This window comes from Amblyraja radiata, chromosome 1, assembly GCF_010909765.2.
Source record: "Amblyraja radiata isolate CabotCenter1 chromosome 1, sAmbRad1.1.pri, whole genome shotgun sequence".
In the NCBI taxonomy this organism is placed as follows: Eukaryota; Metazoa; Chordata; class Chondrichthyes; order Rajiformes; family Rajidae; genus Amblyraja; species Amblyraja radiata.
In genome coordinates, this window is record NC_045956.1 from 161,616,124 (window position 1) to 161,643,699 (window position 27,576).

The 27,576-nt window shown below is 44.3% G+C and overlaps 1 protein-coding gene across 1 annotated transcript in view; it reads left to right on the top strand.

Annotated features, from left to right (window-relative positions):
- The window catches only part of loxhd1 (lipoxygenase homology PLAT domains 1), a 188,858-nt gene that overhangs the window by 109,928 nt on the left and 51,354 nt on the right, over positions 1 to 27,576 (top strand). Inside the window, exons 21-28 of the mRNA XM_033034197.1 lie at positions 955 to 1,151; positions 3,893 to 4,085; positions 9,255 to 9,415; positions 13,789 to 14,083; positions 18,122 to 18,273; positions 22,417 to 22,550; positions 24,291 to 24,439; positions 25,871 to 25,975. Coding sequence (XP_032890088.1) covers positions 955 to 1,151; positions 3,893 to 4,085; positions 9,255 to 9,415; positions 13,789 to 14,083; positions 18,122 to 18,273; positions 22,417 to 22,550; positions 24,291 to 24,439; positions 25,871 to 25,975 — 1,386 coding nt within the window. The remainder of the gene's footprint in view (positions 1 to 954; positions 1,152 to 3,892; positions 4,086 to 9,254; positions 9,416 to 13,788; positions 14,084 to 18,121; positions 18,274 to 22,416; positions 22,551 to 24,290; positions 24,440 to 25,870; positions 25,976 to 27,576) is intronic.

Genomic DNA, 27,576 nt, shown 5'->3' on the forward strand with positions numbered 1-27,576 from the left:
GGATTGTGAGATTCCATCTCCCCGGTTCATGACTGTGACTAGGGCAGTCGGCAACTATCCAATATTTGGTCTCAGATTTCCATTTGTAGTTTCAAGTTCAAACAAAGAGAATCTTGGTCATGCAATCTTTGTCCATCTTTGAACTGGTGCCAGGAGCATATAAAGCATTTGAGATGAATCAGTGGTAAGGGAGGTAAATACAATGCGAGCTATAATTTTGAGGGGATCAGAATATAAAAACAAGGATGTGATGCTGAGACTTTATAAGGCGCTGGTCAGACCGCATTTGGAGTATTCTTGGCCCCATATCTGAGGAAGGATGTGCTGGTGCTGGTGCTGGAGCGGGTCCAGAGGAGGTTTACGAGAATAATCCGAGGAATGATCGGGTTAACATATGATGGGCATTTGACAGTATTAGGCCTGTACTCGCTGGAGTTTAGAAGGATGAGGAGGGACCTCGTTGAAACTTATCAAATAGTGAAAGGCCTGAATAGAGTGGATGTGGAGAGAATGTTTCCATTAGTTGGAGAGTCCAGGAGCTGAGATTGTAGCCTCAGAATAAAAGGACGTACCTTTAGAAAGGAGATGAGGAAGAATTTCTTTAGTCAGAGGGTGATGAATCTGTGGAATTCATTGCCACAGAAGGCTGCGGAGGCCAAGCCAATTAATATTTTTAAGGTTGAGGTTGATAGATTCTTGATTAGTAAAGGTGTCGGGGGTTATGGGGAGAAGGCAGGAGAATGGGGTTGTGAGAGAAAGATAGATCAGCCATGATGAATGAATGGCAGAAGAGACTTGATGGACCGAATGGCCTAATTCTGCTCTGATAACTTATGGACTTATGGCATGAGGTTGGGAGAAAGTCAGCACCAATGTCAGTCTTTATTTCTCTACAAACCAGGGGAGCTGTGAGCGATCTTTCATTAAGTTCTCCTCCTGTGGTGAACATTTCAGATATCCGGTACCATGTCATGGTGAAGACAGGGAATGTTTCTGGAGCCAGCAGCGATTCTAAAGTTCACATCAAACTGTATGGAGAGAAGGGAGACACCAGCAAACAGTCACTGGTCACCTCTGACAACGACTTGGGAAATTACTTTGAACAAGGGCAGGTGGATGTCTTCATCATTGACACAATGGATATTGGAACAGTAAGTATATCTTAGTGAAGTGAGCTAATGTACAGTATAATGAAAATATATCCATTGAACATCAAAGTTATATCCATGATCGCGAGTCTCTCTACCTCTTCAGGTAGAAGTCAATTATTCTATGGAAGTCCCCTATAAATTATCGTTGGCTTTGTCAGTGAACAAGCACTCAGTCAATTGTACAAGATATTTTTCCCCGCTGTGATAATACAGACACCAAAATATTTATTTGAGCGGAGTTAATATGGTGGACGAGTCCTTCATCGTGCAAGTTCATGATGTGTTTGATTGATGAGAATTTCTAGTCTTTGTCTTAAAAACACACCATAAGAAGTTAAAGATCCAACAATGACAATGCTTAACTATCAAACGTTCTTCCTCATCTATATCTTCACAGAAAGCAATGAACGGAAGTTATAACCAAAAAGGATCAAATTACTTCATTTTATTAAATGAACTTTCAACTCCCAAAGGCAATTTTAATTCTGGACAGTTGCAATTGAATTGCAGTCAAAAGAAAAAAATAATTGCCCAAAAAAAGACATTAGTCCATAAATATGCACTTGGAAAAACAAGTCCATGATAGTGCAAGAAGTAGTCCGTAATGTGCTGTTGCTGAGATATGATTAGGGCTCTGCGTCAGTTCAAGAACTTGATATTTAGTCATAGTCATAGAGTAATACAGCGTGGAAACAGGCCCTTCAGCCCAACTCGCCCACACCGGCCAACAATGTCCCAGCTACCCTAGTCCCACTTGCCTGCGCTTGGTCCATAACTCTCCAAACCTGTCCTATCCATGTACCTGTCCAACTGCTTCTTAAACGCTGAGATAGTCCCAGCCTCAACTACCTCCTCTGGCAGCTTGTTCCATACACCCACCACTCTTTGTGTGAAAAAGTTATCTCTCGGATTCCTATTAAATCTTTTCTGCTTCATCTTGAACCTATGTCCTCTGGTCCTCGATTCCCCTACTCTGGGTAAAATACTCTGTGCATCTACCCGATCTATTCCACTCATGATCTTATACACCAAAAAAAGATCACCCTTTACCTCCTGCGCTCCATGGAATAGAGACCCAGCCTACTCAACCTCTCCCTATAGCTCACACCCTCTAGTCCTGGCAACATCCTTGTAAATCTTTTCTCAACCCTTTCAAGCTTGACAATATCTTTCCTATAACATGATGCCCAGAACTGAACACAATATTCTGAATGCGGTCTCACCAAGGTCTTATACAACTGCAATATGATCTCCTAACTTCTTTACTCAATACTCTGACTGATGAAGGCCAACGTGCCAAAGGCCTTTTTGACCACCTTATTGTTGGACGGTATCTGTTTCTGAATCTGGTGCTATTGGACTTGAATGAATGAATGAGTGAATGAATGAATGAATGAATGAATGAATGAATGAATGAATGAATGAATGAATGAATGAGCGAATGATTATCGGGAGACGAATGGAAAACAGGGGAGAGACAATGACTTTGCTTTCCATCACAGTGAGGAGGAGATTCACTGTGATGGATGTTTGTGTTAATTGTGTGTTTTGGGGTTTTTTTCTTGTTGTATGACTGCAGAAACCAAATTTTGTTTGAACTTCATTTGAGGTTCAAATGACAATAAATGGTATTATATTGAATGAATGAGTGAAAGAATGAATGAATGCTTTATTGTCACATGTGATGAGTCACGGTGATGTTCTTTGTTTTGCATACCCAAAGTATGTTAAGAATCGCCACATAAATGGCGTTGACAAAGTTACAAAGTATACCAGGGCAGGTCCTCCTTGTTCGCCCCCCTCCCCCACTTCATCCATCTGTATCTCCTGCCTGGCGATAGCAGCAATATAACAGCTTGGCCCAGATGATGGGTATCCTTGATGATGCTGTCTACCTGAGGCAGCACCTCGTGTGGATGATTAAGATAGTGGAGAGGGTCACAGACTCATACAGCGTGGAAACAGACCCTTCAGCCCAACCTGCCCACTCCCACCAACATGTCCCATCCACACTAGTCCAACCTGCCTGCGTTTGGTCCATATTCCTCTAAACCTGTCCTATCCATGTACCTGTCTATGACCATGACCATGACGGACCAGGCTGAGTCCACTACTCCCTGCAGCTTCTTGCATTCTTGTGCATTGGAATTGCCACACCAGCCCATGATGCAACCAGTCAAGATACTTTCTATATAGATTGGTACATACATTGGTAAATGTCTAATTATGTTAGTAGTAATTAACATACACTAGCATACACCAGTATTTCTACCAGGATGAGAATTCCTAATGCATATAAAACACATTTTGGACAAGTATATTCTTCAGACTTTGTGTAGCGTTTACATGTTCTCCCAGTGACTGTGTGGGTTTCCTCCAGGTGCTCCAGTTTCCTCCCATAACCTAAAAATGTGTAGGTCGATAGAGTAATTGTCATTGTAGATTGTACCTAATAAATAATAAATAAGTGGCAGATTCTGGGATGTGAGTGAGGCGATGATGGAAATAATAAAGTGGGTTGAGGTAAGATGAATGTAAAGATGGGTAGTTGATGGTTGGTGTGGTCTCTGTGCCTTTTCCGTGCTGTATCGCTCTCTGACTCTATGAAATAGTAACACACCTCGTGTCACCATTGCCAGGATCAGTGCATGGTGACCAAATCTCAATCTCTCTACTTTTTGCACATGAATGTGTGTAAAGTTGTTCAAAGAATTGATATTCTAACACCTTCTTCTCCCAAGCTGAAACGTCTGCTGATCGGACATGACAACGTCGGTCTGCGAGCTGGCTGGTTCCTGGACAATGTTCAGATCAGGGTTCCAGCACACGGGAAGGAATACATGTTCCCTGCTCATCGATGGCTGTGCAAGGATGAGTCAGATGGCAAGACTGAGATCGAAATATATCCCAGTGCGATCACAGAGATTGAGAAACGTAAGCACACAAACTAGGTAAAGCTTTGAAATGAAGATTCTCACCTAGGTTGTTTTCAAAGAAAATATCTGAAGATCCATGGTCATCGAGACATAGAGTGAGACAAAGTGGAAACAATCCCTTCAGCCCACATGTCCCAGATGCACTAGTCCCACCATCAGTCTGAAGAAGGGTTTCAGCCCGAAACGTTGCCTATTTCCTTCGCTCCATAGATGCTGCTGCACCCGCTGAGTTTCTCCAGCATTTTTGTGTACCTGGGATTTTCCAGCATCTGCAGTTCCTTCTTAAACACTAGTCCCACCTGCATGCTTTTGGTCCCTATCCCTCCAAACCTGTCCTATCCATGTATCTGTCTAACTGTTTCTTAAATGGTGGCGCAGTGGTAGAGTTGCTGCCTTATAGTGAATAAGCTGGAGACCCGGGTGCTGTCTGTACGGAGTTAGTACGTTCTCCCCGTGACATGCGTGGGTTGTCTGCGAGATTTTCTTTTGCCTCCCACACTCCAAAGACGTACAGGTATGTAGATAAATTGGCTTGGTAAAATGTAAAAATTGTCCCTAGTGGGTATAGGATAGTGTTAATGTGCGGGGATCGCTGGTCGGTGCGGACCCGGTGGGCCAAAAGGGCCTGTTTCCACGCTGTATCTTTGAAACTAAAACTAAAAAAAACATAATTAAAACCAATATTGTGTCACAGTGGTACACAAAAGTGCTGGTGAAACCCAGCGGGTGCAGCAGCATCTATGGAGCGAAGGAAATAGACAACGTTTCGGGTCGAAACCCTTCTTCAGACACAGTGTCACAGTGGCGCAGCTGGTAGAGCTGCTGCCTCACAGCACCACAGACCCGGGTTTGATCCTGACCTTGGGTGCTGTCTGTGTGTAGTTTACACGTTCTCCTTGTGACCACGTGGGTTTCCCACGTCCCTCCCATATCCCAAAGACGTGTGGGTTTGTAGGTTAATTGCCTTCCGTAAATTGTCCCCAATGTGTAGGGAATGTGTGTGAAAGTGGGATAACATAGAAATATTGTGAATGGGTGATTAATGGTCGTTGTCGATTATTGATGGGTCTAAAGACCTGTTTCTATGCTGTATTTCTAAACTAAACTAAAGTAAACTAAACTGAGGGACTCATGCGTTACACATCGTTTCCCAAATTCCTGATGCTATTACATCCACTATGATCTAAACAATTCCAGAAATTCCCTCTGCGATCCCTCACAAGGATATTCATAGAAACATAGAAAAATAGTTGCAGGAGTAGGCCACTCGGCCCCTCGAGCCAGCACCGCCATTCAATATGATCATGGCTGATCAACTACAATCAGTTTACCCATATCCCTTGATTCCATTAGCACAATGAGCTAAACCTAACTCTCTCTTGAAAACACCGGCGAATTGGCCTCCACTGCCTTCTGTGGCAGAGAATTCCACAGATTCACTACTCTCTGGGTGAAAAAGTTTTTCCACATCTCAGTCCTAAATGGTCTACCCCTTATTCTTAAACTGTGACTCTTGGTTCTGGACTCCTCCAACATCGGGAACATTTTTCCTGTATCTAGCCTGTCCAATTCTTTAAGAATTTTATATGTTTTTCCTCTCATCCTTCTATATTCCAGTGAATACAAGCCCAGTCAACCCATTCTTTCATCATATGTCAGTCCCGCCATCCTGGGAATTAACCTGGTAAACCTACGCTGCATTCCCTCAATAGCAATAATGTCCTTCCTCAAATTAGGAGACCAAAATTGTGCGCAATACTCCAGATGCGGTCTCACCAAGGCCCTGTACAAAAGCAGTAGGACCTCCTTGCTCCTAAGCTCCTATACACGTAATGAAGGCCAACATGCCTTTAGCTTTCTTCACTGCCTGCTGTACCTGCATGCTTACTTTCAGTGACTGAATTACAAGGACACCAAGGTCTCGATGCGCCTCCCCTTTTCCTAATCTGACACCATTCAGATAATAATCTGCCGCCTTGTTCCTGCCACCAAAGTGGATAACCTCACATTTATCCACATTATACTGCATCTGCCATGCATCTGCCCACTCTCCCAACCTGTCCAAGTCACCCTGTAACCTCATAGCATCCTCACGGCAGCTCACACTGCCACCCAGCTTTGTGTCATCTGCAAACTTGGAGATGTTACATTTAATTCCCTTGTTTAAATCATTAATATATATTGTAAATAGCTGGGGTCCCAGCACCGAGCCTTGCGGCATCCCTCTAGTTACTGTCTGCCATTCTGAAAAGGGCCCGTTAATTCCTACTCTTTGCTTCCTGTCTGCCAACCAGTTCTCTATCCATGTCAATACCCTACCCCCAAGACCATTTGCTCAAATTTTGCACACTGATCTCTTGTGTGGGACCTTGTCAAAGGCTTTATGAAAGTCCAGATACGCCACATCCACTGGCTGTCCCTTATCCATTCTACTTGTTACATCCTCAAAGAATTCCAGAAGATTTGTCAAGCATGATTTCCCCTTCATAAATCCATGCTGACTTTGACTGATCCTGTCACTGCTTTCCAAATGCGTTGCTATAACATCTTTAATAATCAATCCGAGCATCTTCCCCACTACCGATGTACTGTAAGGCAAATGGCCTGTCTCACTTAGGTGATTTTTCAGCGGACTGCAGGCGACTGTCAAGTTGCCGGCAGTCACCTGAAAAACCGGCAACTGGAACGGCGACAGTCAGAGTGGAACACACATACACACACAAACACATCGCTTCCTTCACCAGCCGTAATGCAAGTGGGGGACAGGGTGAGCGGAGGGAGCGCTGTATAAAGAATTCACACGGTGCAAAGCCAAGGATACAGACATACACCGCGATGAACAGGAAAGTTGGCGCTGTAAAAAGACCGTTAAAGCACAGTGTAAGGTAAGTCCTTTAAAAGAGGGGGGGAGAAGGAGTGGAGACAACTTTTAAAAAGCCAGAGATACACGGCTGTGAAGCTCGGCGGACATTTAACATTACCGGTCTGTTATCCTTGGTTCTGAAAACTACTACTTACCTTTTTTTTTCCCAATGAAATTCACCGGTCAGCACCGGCTACAACCTACGACAACCTCCGAAAACCTTCGACTTCCTGGCAACCCATTAGGACTTCCTGGCAACCCACCTACAGCTCGAGAATTCTCGCTACTCTCCATGGCGGCTTCATTCTCGTCGCTGCTAATTTTTCAACATGTTGAAAAACTCGCGGCGTCCATAATGGGGCCGCGACTAGTTCCTAGAATGCTACGGGCGACCCGATATTCAGGCCCTCTCGCCGGGAACTTCACGTTGGCCACTTTCCACCGGGTTCCGCGGCTCCCGATGTCCACAGGCCGCGCTGGGCGGAGATTCGCGCTGGCGACCCCCGGCAATAGGTCCCAGGACTCCGCGATGTTGAAGTCAGCGCCGCCCGCGTTAGGAGCTCCACACCCACAGCTCCGCGATGTTGGAGCAGCGGCCCAACACTCTGGAGATCCAAGTTGCGATCCCAGGAAGGCCTCGCCCACTCCGCGATGTTTCCAGTGCCTCGCCGCCGTTGCTGAAGCTCTGGTCCAGTCCCAGCAGGAAAGGCCACGCCAATCCAGTTGGTAGGCCGCGAGGGGGGGGGGGGCGAGGACGCGACTCGGATAATAGCCGCATCCTCGCCAGGAAACGACTGAAGGACGGTTTCCCCCTTACCCTACCCGCTTCCCCCCACATCAAATACCGAAAAAAACGAAAAAACGAAAAAAACACACTCTAAACATAACAAAATAAAAAAAGACAGCCAGACCGTGGGGGCAGGCAGCTAGCAACAGCGCCATCGGATGGAGATAGGAGGAGGAGTGGGAGAAGATTAAAGAAGTTTCCCCCCCTCCCGCACCCCCCACATAATACAAAATTAAAGATACACTAAAACACAAATAAAACTGACTAAAAACAAACAAACATAGAAAGGGACGAGACAGGCTGTTGGCGAGGCTGCCATGTACAGCGCCACCCAGTGGTCTTTCATTTATATGAAATTGTCCTGCTATCAATCAAATGTATTGTGTTCAGTCTTGGTTATAACTTAGTGATTTTGGATCAGACATATGTACTATTGGATGAAACATTTAGTGAGTTATGCTCAAGGGGATTATGCAAAACAGATGGGTGAAGATTATTGTAACTCCAGTTGTTCAGTGCTAGCCTCACAGCCCCACCAATCCCATTTCTATTATGACTCTGCTGCTGTCTATGTGGAGTTTGCACATTCTTTCTGTGACCACATGGGTTTCCCCCAGATGGTCCAGTTTCCTTCCATGTCCTCACCTGGTGGGTTAATTGGCCACTTTAGTGTTTAGGTTTACTATTGTCACAGGTACTGAGGCACAGTGAGAAGCTTTAGTTTCCATGCTATCCAATCGAATCAAATAATACTGTACATAAATACAGTAATCAAACTAAATTACAATAGATAAAGCAAAGGGGAAGGACAGAGTGCAGAATACAGTAATACTGCAATGGTTCCATAGACAATGTCCAATGTCTGCAATGGGGTGGAGATGATTTGGACAGTATCCTAGTCTATGGAGTATCCATTCAGAAGCATGATAAACGTGAGAAAGAAGCTGTTCCTGAGAAACGTGGAGCATACATTGAAGCTTCTGTACCATTTTGCCCAATGGGAATAGGAATGACTGGGATGGGACAAGTCTTTGATTATGCTGGCTACTCTTCCAAGGCCATGCGAAGAGTAGATGGAGTCAGTGATGGGATGTCTGATCTGTGTGATGGATTGGTCTCCATCCTCCACTCACTGCAATTTCTTGCAGTCTTGCACAAAGCTATTCCCAAACTAAGCTGTGATGCAACCCAAAATAAGCGGCGTATAGTTTCTATTGGCAGTAAATGGTGTGAGAGAGACTGGGCTATTGAGAAATAGTTGGTGGAATGGGATTTTTCTGCGAACCAGCATTATCACAATGGGGCAAATTGGCATCTATAATGTCATATAAGAAACTATGAGGGGATATAAATGAGAAAATTGTGGTGCAGCGACATCATAGTGATGTGCAGCGAAATCAGTGGATTTACCCCCTTGTGCTTACATTATTAAGGGCTGTCTTGCCATGCACTCTTTAGTCCAATTCAGTATGGACCATTAGTGTGTCTTATTCCAATTCACTTGTGTCTCTGGCCAGTGATCAACTATGAAGTGGAGGTACGCACAGGTGATGTCGCTGGAGCTGGCACTGATGCCAAAGTCTTCATCCAGATTTACGGAAAATTAGGAAAAACGGAAGTAATCCGCCTCCAAAGCCGCTCGAACAACTTTGTCCGAAGAGAAACAGAAATGTTTAAGGTAGGCTTGGCTACAGACAAGGCTGGAGGACAGTTACTGGAGGAGTTATTTCGAGTGGGGAGGAAAGTGTGGATATTAAGTCAAGCAGGACTAGGACCTGCGACTTGAAGCTCATTACCATCAATATGATATTGTTGCATGCTCTTCCTATTCAGAAGGAGTGAGCAGCTGCAAATAAAGATGGTACTGGAGGCACTACTATATAGTTTACATCAGTTTTCAGACGTAGTGTCTTAAATCATCCCAGAACCTGTTTGTAGGAAGCCTAACGAGACATGCATGTGAAGCCTAAGTCTTATGTAGCATCACGAGACACACCTAATAATAATAATAATAATGGATGGGATTTATATAGTAGGTATGTTGCAAAGCCTACCTGAAGCGTCCTTGAAAATCTTCCGTTGCGGGTGTGCGCGATTTTGGCGCCGTTTAGAGGGGGCGGGTTTAAAACGCGATTTTCTCTAAGCTGTTCCAATCGAAAATGTTCAGCCTAGTTAATTATTAACGAAAAATCGCTGGAAGACCCCGTCGCAAAAGCTATTATTAGGTTTAAAGGCCTTGAATAATAGTTATAGTAGTTTAAAAATCAATCTCTAAACCCGCGACCGTCAGCAACCGCAGGGTCTCATAAAGCAAATAGCAGAAGTTAGGTTGTATATTTTTACATTAAAAAGGGCTTCTAAAGATCCCTTTATACAAAGTTTAATATTGCGAGTAGCTCAATTTGGGCCCATTATATCGCGCAGTATTTTTCTGGGCATTTGGGGCACAAATCTACCGCAATGTGAACGTTCTAAACCAGCGCGTTCCACAGGGACCCACTGGAAAGCTGATTTAAATGGGCATTTATTTACAGCAATTGAACACTGAATTCCTTCCATTTGGCCTATAAATTAATGTAAATGAGATTTAAAAATCATGTTTTATTGTGAATTATTTGTGAATATTATTTGGACATTTAGGCTATTTAAAAATGTTAATCATTTATTAAGAAATGGATAGATGTTTAGATCTAGTAATTGAAGTCTGAAATTAGCTACAATTAGGTAACTAACTAATTATATGCTTTAATTTCAGGTCATCCAAGTAAGATTATTTTATATTTGTTTCAGAATGCTTCAATCTATGATAACTGAAAATTTCATTCAGTTCTCTTAATTTTTAAGAAAGTTATGGGCTTTTGACTGTCCACGATCACAGCTTTTTTGTTATGTCCATAGAAAATCAATAGGGAACAAGATGCTCATTTCCCAGTATGAAAATGGCCATAACTTTTTAAATACTTGAGATATGAAAGTGAATTAGGTGTCAAATTAAACTTATTTTTATGCTTTATCTGATGGGATAAATTACAGACTTGATTTTTAAAATCTCAAAATTTTGTAACATTGCTATATATAGCGCCTTTCTAATACTCAAGGCGCTTTACATCGCATTATTCATTCACTCCTCAGTCACACTCGGTGGTGGTAAGCTACTTCTGTAGCCACAGCTGCCCTGGGGCAGACTGACGGAAGCGTGGCTGCCAATCTGCGCCTACGGCCCCTCCGACCACCACCAATCACTCACACACATTCACACACAGGCAAAGGTGGGTGAAGTGTCTTGTCCAAGGACACAACGACAGTATGCACTCCAAGAGGGATTCGAACCGGCTACCTTCCGGTTGCCAGCCGAACACTTAGCCCATTGTGCCATCTGTCGTCCCATGCATTTCATATGAGCATAGAATGGTAACAGAAAAAAATGTTAACTGCCTTATGTCCATGCTGGATCCATGCATGAATCCTCTCCCATAGCCGTAGATTTATTTTTCTTTCAGATATTGATCTAATTCCCTTCCAGAAAGCCATAACCAAATCCACCTCCATTGTCAAATGATATATTTCCAATGCTAACCTTTGGTTGTGAAGAAACATTTCCCCACCTATTGCCTTTGATCCTTTCACAAATCACTTTAACATAGGAGATCTTGACTGACTGATGGTATATGGAAATTTTGGGGGGAAAAGCAAGAACAAATGAAAAGACCCAAGATTGGTACACTGAGAAGCAGAAAACAGGAGATTATAGGCCATTTAATCCAACATCTATGATTAGGAAAATCCTGAAATCCCTTCAGAAGAAGATAATAGGAAGGTTTTTAGAAAATCACAAGGCAATCAATCACGCAGGGTCAATGTGCTTTTTATGAAAGGAAAATTGTGTTGGACAAATCTGCTTGAGTTGCTTGAGGATGTAGCAAATTGTGTGAATGAAGGGGAATGATGGTGTATGTGGCCCCATTCTTAGACACGTGTGTGACCAAAAATATGAAAAATTGTGGAAAACATCTCTTCTAATTCTGAGAGCATTACAGGTATATTGTTTTGTACTGTCTATATGATTCATATTTTTTTCCGAAGTTTATCAAGTGAAATGTTCATGTTTTGCTTACAATGTTTGTTTAGGGCCAGAGGTCAAATAGGGATGGTCACGTGTGTGACCTCACGCGGAAGCATTCTTTTCTTAACTCAGTTTTATCTTACAAACTCTGTGAGTTTTAAAAAGCTAGAATGTTCATATCTTTAACAGACATGCATTATAGTTTTGTAGGTAGGGAAATAGCAATGAATAAGATTAATAAGAATAAGATGAATAAGATTTTTTTTAATGTATTACTTTATGTGATGCCATCTGTCCCGTGTGTGACATTTTGGTTCACTTTCCAAAGAATGGCCCATTTGGACTTCCAGACTACATTTGATAAGGTGCCACAACAAAGGTTACTGAGCAAGATCAGGGCACATGGGTATGGAGGGTGATACATAATCACAGATAGGGGATTTCATCCAACAGAGAGTCAAAACACCGTGGGCATCCCAGGAATCAAAGATGCAGACAGATCATTTGTCAACAATTTATATTAATAACTTGCATTGAGAGGTCAATTGTACTGTAGCCAAAATTGTGGATGATTAGTTTAGTTTATTGTTGTCATGTATACTGAGGTACAAGGAAACGCTTTTCTTTGTTGGCAGCAGAAAGACTTCATAAGAGGGGGAACTTCTTTACTCAGAGAGTGGTGGCTGTGTGGAATGAGCTTCCAGGGAAGGTGGTGGAGGCAGGTTCGTTTTTATAATTTAAAAATAAATTGGATAGTTGTATGGACGGGAAAGGAATGGAGGGTTATGGTCTGAGCGCAGGTATATGGGACATGGGGAGAATACGTGTTCGGCACGGACTAGAAGGGTCGAGATGGCCTGTTTCCGTGCTGTAATTGTTATATGGTTATATGATTTCAATCAAGCCATCCAATGTGTACAGATACAGGATAAAGGGAATAAAGTTTAGTATGAGATAAAGTCCAGTAAAGTCCAATTTTTAAAATCGTCTGATGGTCTACAATGAGGTAGATAGTAGGTTAGGACCGCTCTCCAGCTGGTGATAGGATGGTTCAGTTGCCTGATAACAACTGGGAAGAAACTGTCCCTGAATCTGGAGGTGTGTGTTATCACACTCCTGTACCTCTTGCCTGATGGGTGAGGGGAGAAGAGGGAGTGGCTTGGGTGAGATCTGTCCTTGATTATGCTGGTGGCCTTGGCGAGGCAGCGTGAAGTGAAGTGAAGTTGTATCAATGGAATGGAGGTTGGTTTGCGTGATGGTCTGGGCTGCATCCACAATTCTCTGCAATTTCTTGCGGACTTGGATGGAGCTGTTCCCAAATCATGCTATGATGCATCTGGATAAAATGCTTCTTCCGCCCCATCTTTAGAAGTTGGTAGGGGTTGATGGGGACATACTGAACTTCCTAAGCCTTCTAAGGAGGTGGAGATGTTGATGTGCTTTCGTGCCCATTGCTTCGATATGGCAGGTCCAGTACAAGTTGCTAGTGATATTTACTCTTAGGAACTTGAAGCATTCAACCCTCACCACTTCGACACCATCAATGTATGGGTATGTGTATCGCTTTGCTTCCTGAAGTCGATCACAGTCCCCCTTGTCTTGCTGACATTGAGGAAGCTGTTGTTGTCATGGCACCAGGTTATGAAGCTCTCAATCTCCTTCCTATAACTCCATCTTGTCATTATTTGATATCCGACCCACTTTCTATGGCTGTGGAGTGAACAGCTCAGTAAATGTATTGTCTCCCACTTTCTCCACAGTTTCACCTGCTCCAGGCGATCCGCCAACAGTTGAAGTTGGATACATTTCCTGCAAGTGCCATCATCAGGGACAATGGATCATCCCCAATCCCCAACTTCCTGCTGAAGGAGCACACCCCTCCACTAGCCTCCACAACTGTTCTGATTGCTCCTCTTGGCTCTGCTCCCCTTGACGCTGTTTCTTGTGTCTGTACATTGTTGTAAAACGGGTGTTTCTTATGTGCGTAGATCGAAGCCCTGGATGTCGGCAGACTGGTCAAACTCCGCATCGGCCATGATGGGTCCGGCTTGGCTCCGGGCTGGTTCCTGGATTGGGTCAAAATCAGTCGACTGAGCGCCAGGACCGTGGAAGATGACAAAAAGAAGAAGAAAAAGAAGAAGAAAGCTGAGGAGGATGCTGATGCCAAGCAGGAGGAAGTGGTGGAGATCTACACCTTCAACTGTCAGCGCTGGCTAGCCAGTGATGAGGGAGACCGGCAGCTGGTGGCGGAGTTCCTTCCTGAAGAAGCCGATGACCTTGAAGGTGGGTAGAAATCTGGGCACTTTGTCACTACTTAGTAAGTCCACTGGGAGAACCATGGAGCAGAAGGCGCTCCATTTTTGCTGTAGAATAGACTTCATGGCTCTATTAATGCAGGCGAGTGGGATTAACATAGATAGGCATGTTGCACATACAACACCATGCCTGTAATGATACGACTGGAATATGATACGAAGATGGGTGGAGCGGCAGGAAGTGTAGAGAAAGCAAGGTCTCTGCAGAAGGACTTGGACAGGTTGAGGGGATGGGCAAAGAAACGGCAGATGGAATACAGCAAAGCAAAGAGTAGAGTCTTGCATGATGGTGGTAGGAGTAAAGGCGTGGACTATTTTCTAAATAGGGAGATAATTCATAAATCAGAGGTGCAAAGGGACTCGGAGTGCTGGTGCGGGATTCCCAAAAGGTTCATTTGTCAATTCAAGGTTTCAAGGTCAGTTTATTATCACATGTACCAATTAAGGTACAGTGAAATTTGAATTATCATATAGCCATATTTAAAAAAAGCAACAAGACACACAACTACATAAAAGTCAACATAAACATATCTACCACAGCGGATTCCCCACATTCCTCACTGTGATGGAAGGAAATAAAGTCTGGTAAGTCCCGCAGGCTCTCGCAGTTGCAGCTCCCGAAGTCGGACTCCAGCAAAGGCTGCCAACTCCTCGATGTTAGGCCGCAGTGCGGGCGGAGATATGATATGGAAAAAAATCGTATCTCTGTCGAGGCAAGCAGTTAGAAAAAGTTTCCCCCAAACCCACCCCCACATATGTAAAACAAGCTAAAGAACAAGAAGGAAGGGACAGACAGACTGTTGGCAAAGCAGCCATTGCTGGCGCCACCCGAATTGGTAGTAAGGAGGGCTAGCGTTGGAGAAGGTCCAATAGAGGTTTACGAGAATGATCCCAGGAATGATTAGTTTAACATATGATGAGCGTCTGATAGCACCCGCCCTGTACTGGCTTCTAAACTCGTACGTATGAGAGGGAACCTCCTTGAAACTTATTAAAATAGTGAAAGGCCTGTATAGAGGGGAATGGAGAAGATGTTTCCACTAGTGGGAGAATCTAGGGCCAGAGGCCATAGCCTCATAATAAAAGGGCCTACCTTTAGAAAGAAGATGAGGAGGAATTTCTTTAGTCAGCGGATGGTGAATCTGTGGAATTCATTGCCACAGAAGGCTATGGAGGCCGTCAATGGATATTTTTATGACAGAGATAGATAGATTCTTGATTAGTAAGGGTGTTAAGGGTTATGAGAAGAAGGCAGGAGAATGGGGTTGAGAAGGAAAGGTAGATCAGCCATGATTGAATGATGGAGTAGACTTGATGGGCCAAATGGCCTAATTCTGCTCCTTATGAACATAAACAGAACACAGTAGGGTGGGCCATGGGCAGGCATTGGATGCAGTTCGTTTCCTGGCTAATCAATGGTGACACTGTGCACTCCATGAGCTGTTCACCTATAATAGAGCCCTGGTCTCACTTCAATATTTAGTGCCTACTAGGGTCTGGTGTATGTTGGGCACACACATTTTCAAAGGGCGAATTTTGTGATTTTGTGTAGCATGATTTAGGTAAATCATTATCTAAACGTATCTCCCTTAGCTAAGAAGGCGGTGGAGGCCAGTTCTCTGGACACTTTCAAGAGTGAGCTAGATAGGGCTCTTAAAGATAGCGGAGTCAGGGGATATGGGGAGAAAGCAGGAACGGGGTACTGATTGGGGATGATCAGCCATGAACACATTGAATGGCGGTGCTGGCTCGAAGGGCCGAATGGCCTACTCCTGCACCTATTGTCTATTGTCTATTGTCTAATGTACTTTAGACAGGTAGGATAAGGTGAGAGGGATATGGGCCAAAAGCAGGCAGGTCGGACTAATGGAGATGGGGTATGTTGGTCGGCATGGGCAAGTTGGGCGGAAGGGCATGTTTCCATGCTGTATCACTCTATGACTTTACTGTCCAATTCATCCCTACCCCGTCGTGGACATTGGACTTTGTCTGTGGAACTGAGGTTTTACAATGTTGAGAACTATATTCTGCACTCTCTATCTTCCCCTTTGCTCTATCAATTGTAGTTGAGTTTGACCAATTATATTAATGTATGTAGTGTCTGAAGAAGGGTTTTGGCCCGAAACGTTGCCTATTTCCTTCGCTCCATAGATGCTGCTGCACCCGCTGAGTTTCTCCAGCTTTTTTGTGTACCTTTAATGTATGTTATATCTGATCTGTTTGGATAGAATGCAAAACAACGCTTTGAGATGTGGGGTCACAATTGCACTGCAGCCAGAGCAGTGAGTGTGACCTGTCGCTAACTGCAGCAGTCCCATGGTCACCAACTGCAGACAGCCCATCCAGATCCCATAGTCTCCCTCTCCAGTTCTGTTGGAAAACTACTGAATCCCCCTTTCTCTGTTGGCCTGCACTGTACAAATTTAACCAACCTTCTGTATGGTGACAAGCTCAATGGCCAGTGACTTTCTACTAAAGCTTAACAGTTTCCTGACACACACATTAAGCCAAATTAGCCTTTCCATATGGATCAATATTTCCCAAGCTAATTCAAGAGAATGGTATTTTTATAACTCCCATTTTGTCAGTAAATGAAAATAAAAATGAAAAGTAACTCCCCTTCCTCTCTGGAGATTAAATCTAACTTATTCTCTCTCTTTGTCCTGCCGCATCACTACTTTCCTGCTTTCTCTCCTCACCCACCCACTTCCCCCCCCCCCCCCCCCCCCCCACTGAAGAAGGATTCTGATCCAAAACCTCGCCCGTACATTTGGTCCAAAGATGCCACCTGACCAGTTGAATTCCTTCAACACTTTTGCACTTTGCTCAAGATTCAGGTATCTGCAGGGTCTTGTCTCTCCTCCTTATTTTCCCTCTTTCATAGTTCTACGAAGGTTCTCTCATCTGACACATAACCATATAACCATATAACCATATAACAATTACAGCACGGAAACAGGCCATCTCGGCCCTACAAGTCCGTGCCGAACAACTTTTTTCCCTTAGTCCCACCTGCCTGCACTCATACCATAACCCTCCATTCATAGAAACATAGAAATTAGGTGCAGGAGTAGGCCATTCGGCCCTTCGAGCCTGCACCGCCATTCAATATGATCATGGCTGATCATCCAACTCAGTATCCTGTACCTGCCTTCTCTCCATACCCTCTGATCCCCTTAGCCACAAGGGCCACATCTTCTCCCTCTTAAATATAGCCAATGAACTGGCCTCGACTACCCTCTGTGGCAGGGAGTTCCAGAGATTCACCACTCTCTGTGTGAAAAAAGTTCTTCTCATCTCGGTTTTAAAGGATTTCCCCCTTATCCTTAAGCTGTGACCCCTTGTCCTGGACTTCCCCAACATCGGGAGCAATCTTCCTGCATCTAGCCTGTCCAACCCCTTAAGAATTTTGTAATTCCCTTCTCATCCATATGCCTATCCAATTTATTTTTAAATGATACCAACGAACCTGCCGCCACCACTTCCACTGGAAGCTCATTCCACACCGCTACCACTCTCTGAGTAAAGAAGTTCCCCCTCATGTTACCCCTAAACTTCTGTCCCTTAATTCTGAAGTCATGTCCTCTTGTTTGAATCTTCCCTATTCTCAAAGGGAAAAGCTTGATCACATCAACTCTGTCTATCCCTCTCATCATTTTAAAGACCTCTATCAAGTCCCCCCTTAACCTTCTGCGCTCCAGAGAATAAAGACCTAACTTATTCAACCTTTCTCTGTAACTTAGTTGTTGAAACCCAGGCAACATTCTAGTAAATCTCCTCTGTACTCTCTCTATTTTGTTGACATCCTTCCTATAATTGGGCGACCAAAATTGTACCCCATACTCCAGAATTGGCTTCACCAATGCCTTGTACAATTTTAACATTACATCTGTTTCTCTCTCCACAGATGCCGCCCGACCTGCTGAGCGTTTCCAACATTTTCTGTTTCTAATATTGTGTGTCAGTGATCTTGACAGATTTTGCTTCAAAGTCTTTCCGTTTACAGAGAACACCTACACAGTCCATGTGTTTACTGGGCACGTCATGGGTGCGGGAACAGATGCCAACGTCTTTGTTAACATTTACGGTGAGACAACAGACACAGGAGAACGACACCTCAAGAAGTCAAACCACCTCAACAAATTTGAAAAAGGACAGGTAGAAAAAAAACGCGGAGTAGAAATGATTGTCTTATTGTCTTTAGTTAATGCTCAGAAGTAATAAATGAATGAATAAGTTTATTGGCCAAGTATGTACACATACAAGGAATTTGCCTTGGTGCTCCGCTCGCAAATAAAATCACGACACACAGTAGCACTTAAGAATGACACATAAATATTAAACATTAATAATAAAACATTATAGTTTAGACATGTGTATGAAATAAAAGTGCTTCAAAGAGTTTGTGGCCAGGGTGAGAGGGGTCAGAGATGATCTTGCCCGCTCGCTTCCTGGCCCTCGCAGTGTACAGTTCATCAATGGAGGGAAGGTTGCAGCCAATAACCTTCTCAGCTGATCGGACGATTCGCTGCAGCCTCCAGGTGTCGTGCTTGGTGGCTGAGCCAAACCAGACCATGGTGGAGAAGGTGAGGACAGACTCTACGATGGCCGTGTAGAATTGCCTGTGGCAGATTGTGGCATCATTGCCTGTGGCAGATTGTGCTTCCTCAGCTGCCGCAGGAAGTACATCCTCTGTTGTGCCTTTTTGACTGTGGAGTCGATGGTAGCCCCCCATTTCAGGTCCTTGGAGATGATGGTTCCCAGGAACTTAAAAGACTCCTCAGATGTGACTGTGGTGTTGTTGATTGTGAGTGGGGTGAGGGGAGGGGGAGCTCTCCTAAAGTCTACTATCAATTCTATTGTCTTAAGAGTATTGAGCTTCAGGTTGTTGCGATGGCACCAGGACGCCAGCTGTGACACTTCCTGTCTGTAGGCAGATTCCTCCCCATCCTGGATCAGTCCAATCAGGGTTGTGTTGTCCGCAAACTTGAGAAGCTTGACAGAGGTGTCTGTGGAGGTGCAGTCGTTGGTGTAGAGAGAGTAGAGGAGAGGAGAGAGTACGCAGCCTTGTGGTGCTCTTATGCTGAGGGTCTCCGGGTTTGAGATGTGCTTTCCCAGCCTCACATGCTGCTTCCTGTCTGTCAGGAAGTTGGTGATCCACTGACAGAGGGGTTCAGGCACAGTCAACTCAGAAAGTTTGGAGTGTAGTAGCTCTGGCACAATGGTGTTGAATGCAGAGCTAAAATCAACAAACAAAATCCTCGCATAGGTCCCCTGGCGCACGGTCTAACATTAAGATAATGGACAAGTAAGGCTTCAGGTTAGATTCAAGTCAATTCAGCGTTAGCTGAGTTAACCAAGATGGACAGATTTGGTTACTTAACTTCCTTGTGATGAGTTCTACCAGCCAGTAACCGTCACCAGTTGTATATGTTGTTGAGTGAGTATTAATTTGACTGCTTATTGCAACACTCTCTAGATCTCCAACTGATAGAACAGTACAACACAGGAACAGTGTTCCAGTATTCCGCTTGGATAGCTTACAACCCAACGGCACATCATCAATGCTCCAGCTTCACAATTTGCAACTCTCTTCACAATCTGCAACTTTGTGCGTGTTCATCTCTGGCCTATGTCCAACCATTTGGGATGGCGCAGCAGTAGAGTTGCTGCCTAACAGTGCCAGAGACCCGGGTTTGATCCTGGCTACGGGTGCTGTCTGTACAGAGTTTGTACATTCTGCCTGTGACCACGTGGGTTTTCCCCGGTGCTCTGGTTTCTTCCCACATTCCTAAGAAGTAATGGATTGTAGGTTAATTGACCTGTAAATTGCCCCATGTGTGTAGGATGTGAAACTGGGATAACATAGAAACATAGAAACATAGAAAATAGGTGCAGGAGTAGGCCATTCGGCCCTTCGAGCCTGCACCGCCATTCAATATGATCATGGCTGACTCAGTATCCTGCACCTGCCTTCTCCCCATACCCCTTGATCCCTTTAGCCACAAGGGCCACGTCTAACTCCCTCTTAAATATAGCCAATGAACTGGCCTCAACTACCTTCTGTGGCAGAGAATTCCACAGATTCACCACTCTCTGTGTGAAAATTGATTTTCTCATCTCGGTCCTAAAAGACTTCCCCCTTATCCTTAAACTGTGACCCCTTGTTCTGGACTTCCCCAACATCTGGAACAATCTTCCTGCATCTAGCCTGTCCAACCCCTTAAGAATTTTGTAAGTTTCTATAAGATCTCCCCTCAATCTTCTAAATTCTAGCGAGTACAAGCCGAGTCTATCCAGTCTTTCTTCATATGAAAGTCCTGCCATCCCAGGAATCAGTCTGGTGAACCTTCTCTGTACTCCCTCTATGGCAAGAATGTATTTCCTCAGATTTGGAGACCAAAACTGTACGCAATACTCCAGGTGTGGTCTCACCAAGACCCTGTACAACTGCAGTAGAACCTCCCTGCTCCTATACTTAAATCCTTTTGCTATGAATCCTTTTGCTATGCTAACATCGAACTAGTGTACGGGCAATCATTGGTTGGCACGAACCCGGTGGGCCGAAGGGCCTGTTTCCACGCTGTATCTCTAAATATCTGCCTATCAAAACTCCCCGCTCACCTGAGTTCACTTATGACCTGCCATGCTTTGTCCTGCTGTTCTAATCTTCTAGCTCTCTTTCTCCCCACCCCTGAGGAAGAGTCCTGACCTGAAACGTCACCTATCCATATTCTCCAGATCTGCTGGCTGACCCATTGAGTTACTCCAGCATTTTATTAAATGTCTTTACTTGGTAAACCAGCATCTGCTATTCCTTGTTCCTACACAGGAACAGGCTCCTTGCTCCACAATGGCCGAGAATTTAGGCAAATCACCGTGAGGTCAGTGCCATCTGTGGATTTGTCATGGAGCAAATCAGCTGATGCTTCTTAACCTGTCAGAGCATAGGCTATTTAAATATCCAAACATAGGTCAACACCTAGAATTAGTCCCATCCTTATTGCTTCATTTCATTCCAGCTGTCAACATTGCTTTTAAGATTTGCTGACCATTGTGTAAACTAGCCTTTGAGCAGGCAGCCAGCTGCAATCGTTTTGTTCAGCACTGCATCCTAATATCCCAGCAACATGTTTGATTAAATGTCTACAAAAAGATCATAAACATAGAAACATAGAAAATAGGTGCAGGAGTAGGCCATTCGGCCCTTTGGCCCTTCGAGCCAGCACTGCCATTCAATATGATCATGGCTGATCATCTAAAATCAGTACAGTACCCCGTTCCTGCTTTCTCCCTATAAAAAATGGACATGCTCATATTTTTAATATATTTTACAACATAAAAGTCGACCATTCAGTCCATCTAGTCCATACCAACTCTGAAAGCATCCCCGCAATCACATTTCCCCCCATTTATTTTTCTGCAACCTATTCTTTCCCACAAACCTATCACATTCCCAACTAATTCTCCTTTTACTCTGTTACTTTAAGGGGAAATTCACAGTAGACAAATAACATCAGCACACCTTCATAACTTAGGCATCCAGGAAAATCTGTGTGTTCACAGAGAAAACATGCAAACTCCACAGAGACAGCATCCAAGGTCAGGATTGAACCTACATCTCTGGAGCTGTGCAGCAGCAGCACTAACTGATGCTCTACTCTACCACGTGTGGCTGGTTGGCTGGTGGTGAGGAGGAAATGGTAGTCTTTTATTGATACTCTTCAGTGGAGGAGTCCCTTTATTCTTTGCTCTGTTCTTTCTCCTTGTTCTCTCATTCTCAACTCATTCTCAACTCAATTTTTAAATGGCCTGTGTTTAGTTTGAGTTTAGTTTAGTTTATTGTCACATGTACTGAGGTACCGTGAAAAGCTTTTGTTGTGGGCTAAAGACAATACATGATTACAATCGAGCCATCCACCGTGTACTGATACATGATAAAGAGAATAACGTGATTAACGTTTAGTGCAAGATAAAGTTCAGTAAAGTCTGATCAAAGATAGTCCGAAGTTCTCCAAAGAGGTAGATAGTAGCTTAGGACTGCTCTCTAGTTGTTGGCAAGTTGGTTCAGTTGCCTAATAACAGCTGGGAAGAAACTGTTCCTGAATCTGGAGGTGTGGGGCTTTCCACTTCTACACCTTTTTTCCGATGGGAGAGGAGAGAAGAGGGAGTGGCTGGGGTTCGACTTGCCCTTGATTATGCTGGTGACCTTGGCCATCTGCCAATTCTTTGTCCATGCTTTGTCCCAGGCTCCTAAAGTTTTCTTCAAATCCTACAACTGCAGTTTGTTTCTGAATGTAGGAAGATATATTTTTGGTCAAAGCCATTGATCTGGGAACATTAAAGAAACTCCGAATTCGCCATGATAACGCAGGAGGGTACGCTGCTTGGTTTCTGGACAGAGTTGAAATTGTTGATGAAAAGGATGACACCACGTGAGTATTAATTGTCCTCAAATGAGAGGAATTACAGATTTTATATTAATCCAGAAGTTTTTCTCAACTTTGCAAGTTAAACACCAAACAAATTACATTCTTCTGTTGCATTTTGCAAGTAAAGGGCCTGTCCCACGAGCATGCGACTGCATGCGGCGAGCGCGACCTAACGTGGTCGCTTGAGCCGTACGGACTCGCGGGGCCGGTCCCACTTCAATCGCCGGAGCCGTATGGAGGAGTGCGGGGCTGGTCATCGCGCGGGCTCCAAAAAACTGACTCTGTCCAAAAATTCAGCGCGGCAACGGCCTGTCGGCCCGCAGCCGCATTGAGGCCGTACGCAGCGCCTCTACGGGCGTATGCAGCATCTTGACGCCATACACTGCATCTTGACGCCGTATGCAGCGTCTTGATGCTGTACGCAGCGTTGCGCGATGACGTCACCGCCCGGCGTGCCGTTGCGTGATGACGTAACCGTCCGACGCCGTGCGATGTCCAAATTCAGTCGGCCCGCCTCCTGCCCAGCTGATTGGTGAGTATGATGTCGGGACCAGCCCCGCACAACTCCAGACGGCTCCGCGGTTGGAAGTGGGACCGGCTCCGCGAGGCCGTATGCCTCAAGCGACCACGTTTGGTCGCGCTAGACGCATGCAATCGCATGCTGGTGGGACAGGCCTTTACTTGCAGAGCAAAATATTATTCATTTGCTAGATTCTTTCGAAAATCTACACAAATACTTACTTTAAAAATTATTGCAGAGAAGATGACCAGATGAAGAATTTCCTCATTAAGAAGAGGGAATGCTGTGAATATGTCAGCATGTGACATAGGAACAAAGTTAACTCATCAATGGCCATCCATCTGAAATATTAACTCTCTTTCTCTCAACAATTTAATTTGGATAAATGTGAGGTTATCCACTTTGGTAGCAAAAAGGGGAAGGCAGATTATTATCTAAATGGTGTCAAGTTGGGAAAAGTACAATGGGATCTGGGGGTCCTTGTTCATCAGTCAATGAAAGTAAGCATGCAGGTACAGCAGGCAGTGAAGAAAGCGAATGGCATGTTGGCCTCCATAACAAGAGGAGTTAAGTATAGGAGCAAAGAGGTCATTCTGCAGTTGTACAGGACCCTAGTGAGGCCACACCTGGAGTATTGTGTGCAGTTTTGGTTTCCAAATTTGAGGAAGGACATTCTTGCTATTGAGGGAGTGATCGTAGGTTCACAAGGTTAATTCCCGGGATGGCTGGAATGTCATATGCTGAGAGAATGGAGCGGCTGGAGTTGTATACTCTGGAATTTATAAGGATGATAGGGGATCTTATTGAAACATATAAGATTATTAAGGGTTTGGACACGCTAGAGGCAGGAAACATGTTCCCGATGTTGGGGGAGTCCAGAACCAGGGGCCACAGTTTAAGAATAAGGGGTAAGCCATTTAGAACGGAGATGAGGAAACACTTTTTTCACACAGAGAGTTGTGAGTCTGTGGAATTCTCTGCCTCAGAGGGCGGTGGAGGCCGGTTCTCTGGATACTTTCAAGAGAGAGCTAGATCGGGCTCATAAAGACAGCGGACTCAGGGGATATGGGGAGAAGGCAGGAACGGGGTACTGATTGTGGATGATCAGCCATGATCACATTGAATGACAGTGCTGGCTCGAAGGGCCAAATGGCCTACTCCTGCACCTATTGTCTACTGTCTATTGTCAATCACAAAATCACCATCACACAATCTTTTACCAGGTACTTCTTCCCTTGTGAACGATGGTTGGCTGTTGACGAGGATGATGGCCAGATTGCCAGAGAACTGGTTCCTGTGGATGAGGCTTTCCTGAAAAGTGATATGGACACAGATGTACAGTCTCAGGCAACGCTAGGCCTGGAACAAAAAGGTGCAAAACGTCACTGAAAGAACCATCTCTTTGTCCAGACTCATGATGTGTTAGTGTTATGAATACCCACTATTGGCACATTATGCAGCTCAGCAAATACTCCTTACCTGTTCTACAGACTTACCCTGGTGCCATCCCCTTTACCCCAGAACAATTCAATGCATAATCAAGGCTGAAGCTGAGGAAATGTTGCAGTCAGATGCATTTTTCAGATTAGATATGAAACTGATATTAGGAAACAATAAAGCACTCTTTGATGCAAGAATAGGAGAACTAAACAGACAGATTGATATTCTATTCTGGTTAAAGCCCTTTTGCCCAACTTGCCCATTCTGACCAATACCAATCTCTGCTAGTCCAACCTGCCTGTGTTTGACCCATATCCCTCTAAACCTCTCCTATCCATGTACCTGTCCAAATGTCTTTTAAATATTGTTATACTATCTGACTCAACTATCTCCTCTGGCAGCTTGTTCCATATACCCACCATCTTCTGTGTGAAAAAGTTACCCCTCAGGTTCTTCCTCCATCACCTACCTTGTCTTGTAGTTCTTGATTCCCCTATTCTGGGTAAAAGACTGTGCATCCACCTATCTGTTCCCTTCATGGTCTTATGCACCTCTATATGATTACCTCTCAGCCTCCTGTGCTCCAAGGAATAAAGTCCAAGCCTGTCCAACCTCTTCCTGTAGCTCAGGCCCTCAAGTCCTGGCAACATCCTCCTAAAACCTCTCTGCACTGTTTCCAGCTTAACGACATCCTTCTCACAGCAGGGTGAGCAAAACTGAACACAATTTAGCAAATGTGGCCTCTCCAACGTCTTGTACAACAAAATAGCCTTGTACAACTCCAACGTCCTGTATAACTATATAGAGTCATAGAGTCACACAGCACGGACACAGGCCCTTCGGCCCAACTTGTCCAATGCAACCAAGATGTTCCATCAAAGCTAGTCTCATTTGCCCACGTTTGGCCCTAAAGTTGTTTTATCAAATTGTTATGCCTAAAATAACAACTGTAATTAAAAGTGACTACTCTTGAAAAATACTTAAATATCTGCAAAGTATTTTGAAGTGTCCTGAGAGTCTGCAAGGTGCTTTTTTAAGTGCACTGTAATTCTTTGAATAGTTTAATAATATTGGGAAGTTACACACTGACATCCAGCCTTGCATACAAAATATACCAAAGCCTGAGATAGACACAAAATGCTGGAGTAACTCAGCGGGACAGGCAGCATCTCTGGAGAGAAGGAATGGGTGAAGGAATGAGATGCTGCCTGTGCCGCTGATTTACGCCGGTATTTTGTGTCTATCTTCGGTTTAAACCAGCATCTGTAGTTCCTTCCTATACCAAAGCCTGGTTGATTTTAGTTAATGTTTCACCCAATGTGGCACTTTCCAAAAATAACCAATGTATAAATGTTCCCAACAGCCCAGTCCACCACCTACAATGTGAGAATAAAAACTGGTGAGAAAAAGAATGCGGGAACAGACGCCAATGTGTTCATTATCCTGTTCGGTGAGAAGGATGACACAGGTAAGAAGGCTTCTCACTGCATAATTTAACAATCAAGATTGTTCGTAAAAACCCACTGTGGGACATGTTTCCAGAAATGAGTGTTGTACCAACGTAAACTGCCAGGTGGAATGAAGAGCAGGGAAGAGCGAGAGGTCTCTCCCCTCTAGGGGGCGTGCTCACACACATTGCAGTGACAACAGCAGAGTAGCACCAGCAAGAGTTTGATACACAACACTCTACACTCCACAACCTTATCGCTCAGCTCAACAAGGTGAGATAAGAGGAAGAAGTTGAAAAGAGGGCCATTATATATATTGAATAAAAGGGAATAGATTCTCTTCAAATAGGAAGTCAAAGCAAAAAAGCAAAGACTAGGCTTGTATTCACTGGAGTTTAGAAGGATGAGGGGGATCTTATAGAAACATATAAAATTATAAAAGGACTGGACAAGCTAGATGCAGGAAAAATGTTCCCAATGTTGGGTGAGTCCAGAACCAGGGGCCACAGACTTAGAATAAAGGGGAGGTGAGAAAAAGGGGAGGTGAGAGAAAAAACTTTTTCACCCAGAGAGTTGTGAATTTATGGAATTCCCTGCCACAGAGGGCAGTGGGGGCCAAATCACTGGATGGATTTCAGAGAGAGTTAGATAGAGCTCTAGGGGTTAGTGGAGTCAAGGGATATGGGGAGAAGGCAGGCACGGGTTATTGATCACAATGAATGGCGGTGCTGGCTCGAAGGGCCGAATGGCCTCCTCCTGCACCTATTTTCTATGTTTCTATGTTTCTAGATAGACACAAATTGCTGGGGTAAATCAACGGGTCAGGCAGCATCTCTGGAGAAAAGGAAAGAACTATAACAACAAACAATAAATGTTTTAGTTAATTATTCGCAGTGTTTTATTACTTTCACTGCTAGAATTTTTAGGTTAGTTTAGTTTATTGTCACATGTACAGGTACCGAGTTCCAGTGAAAAGCTCTTGTTTGCGTGCTATCCTGTCAAAGAAAGGACTATAACCATACAGGATTACAATCAAGCCGTCCACAGTGCACAGATAACGGATAAAAGATACAACATTTAGTGCAAAGATAAAGTTCGATTAAAGATAGTTCAAAGGTCGCCAAAGTGGCAGATGGGAGTTCAGCACCGCATTATTGTTTTCACACTAATTAATAGAGTGTGGCGAAAGTTTAGTCTTTGATTATTGCCCTGTGGTCACGCTGCAGGTGGAGCATGGATCACCCTGGGAAGTAGATCGGTAGAAAAGAAGCGAGAGGATATTGCTATCTTTGTGCTAATGCTGCCAGCAATTCATCAGTCTCATGAAATAGATCTTACACCTCTGAAACCTGCTCTTATCACGCAACTTTCATTAACTTTACTTATTTAAACTGTTTTAATCATAGAGTCATAGAGTGATACAGTGTGGAAACAGGCCCTTCGGGCCAACTCACCCACACCGGCCAACATATCCCAGCTACACTATTCCCACCTGCCTGCGCTTGGTCCTTATCTCTCCAAACCTGTCCTATCCATGCACCTGTCTAACTGTTTCTTGAATGATGGGATAGTCCCAGCCTCAACTACCTCCTCTGGCATCATGTTCCATACACCCACCACC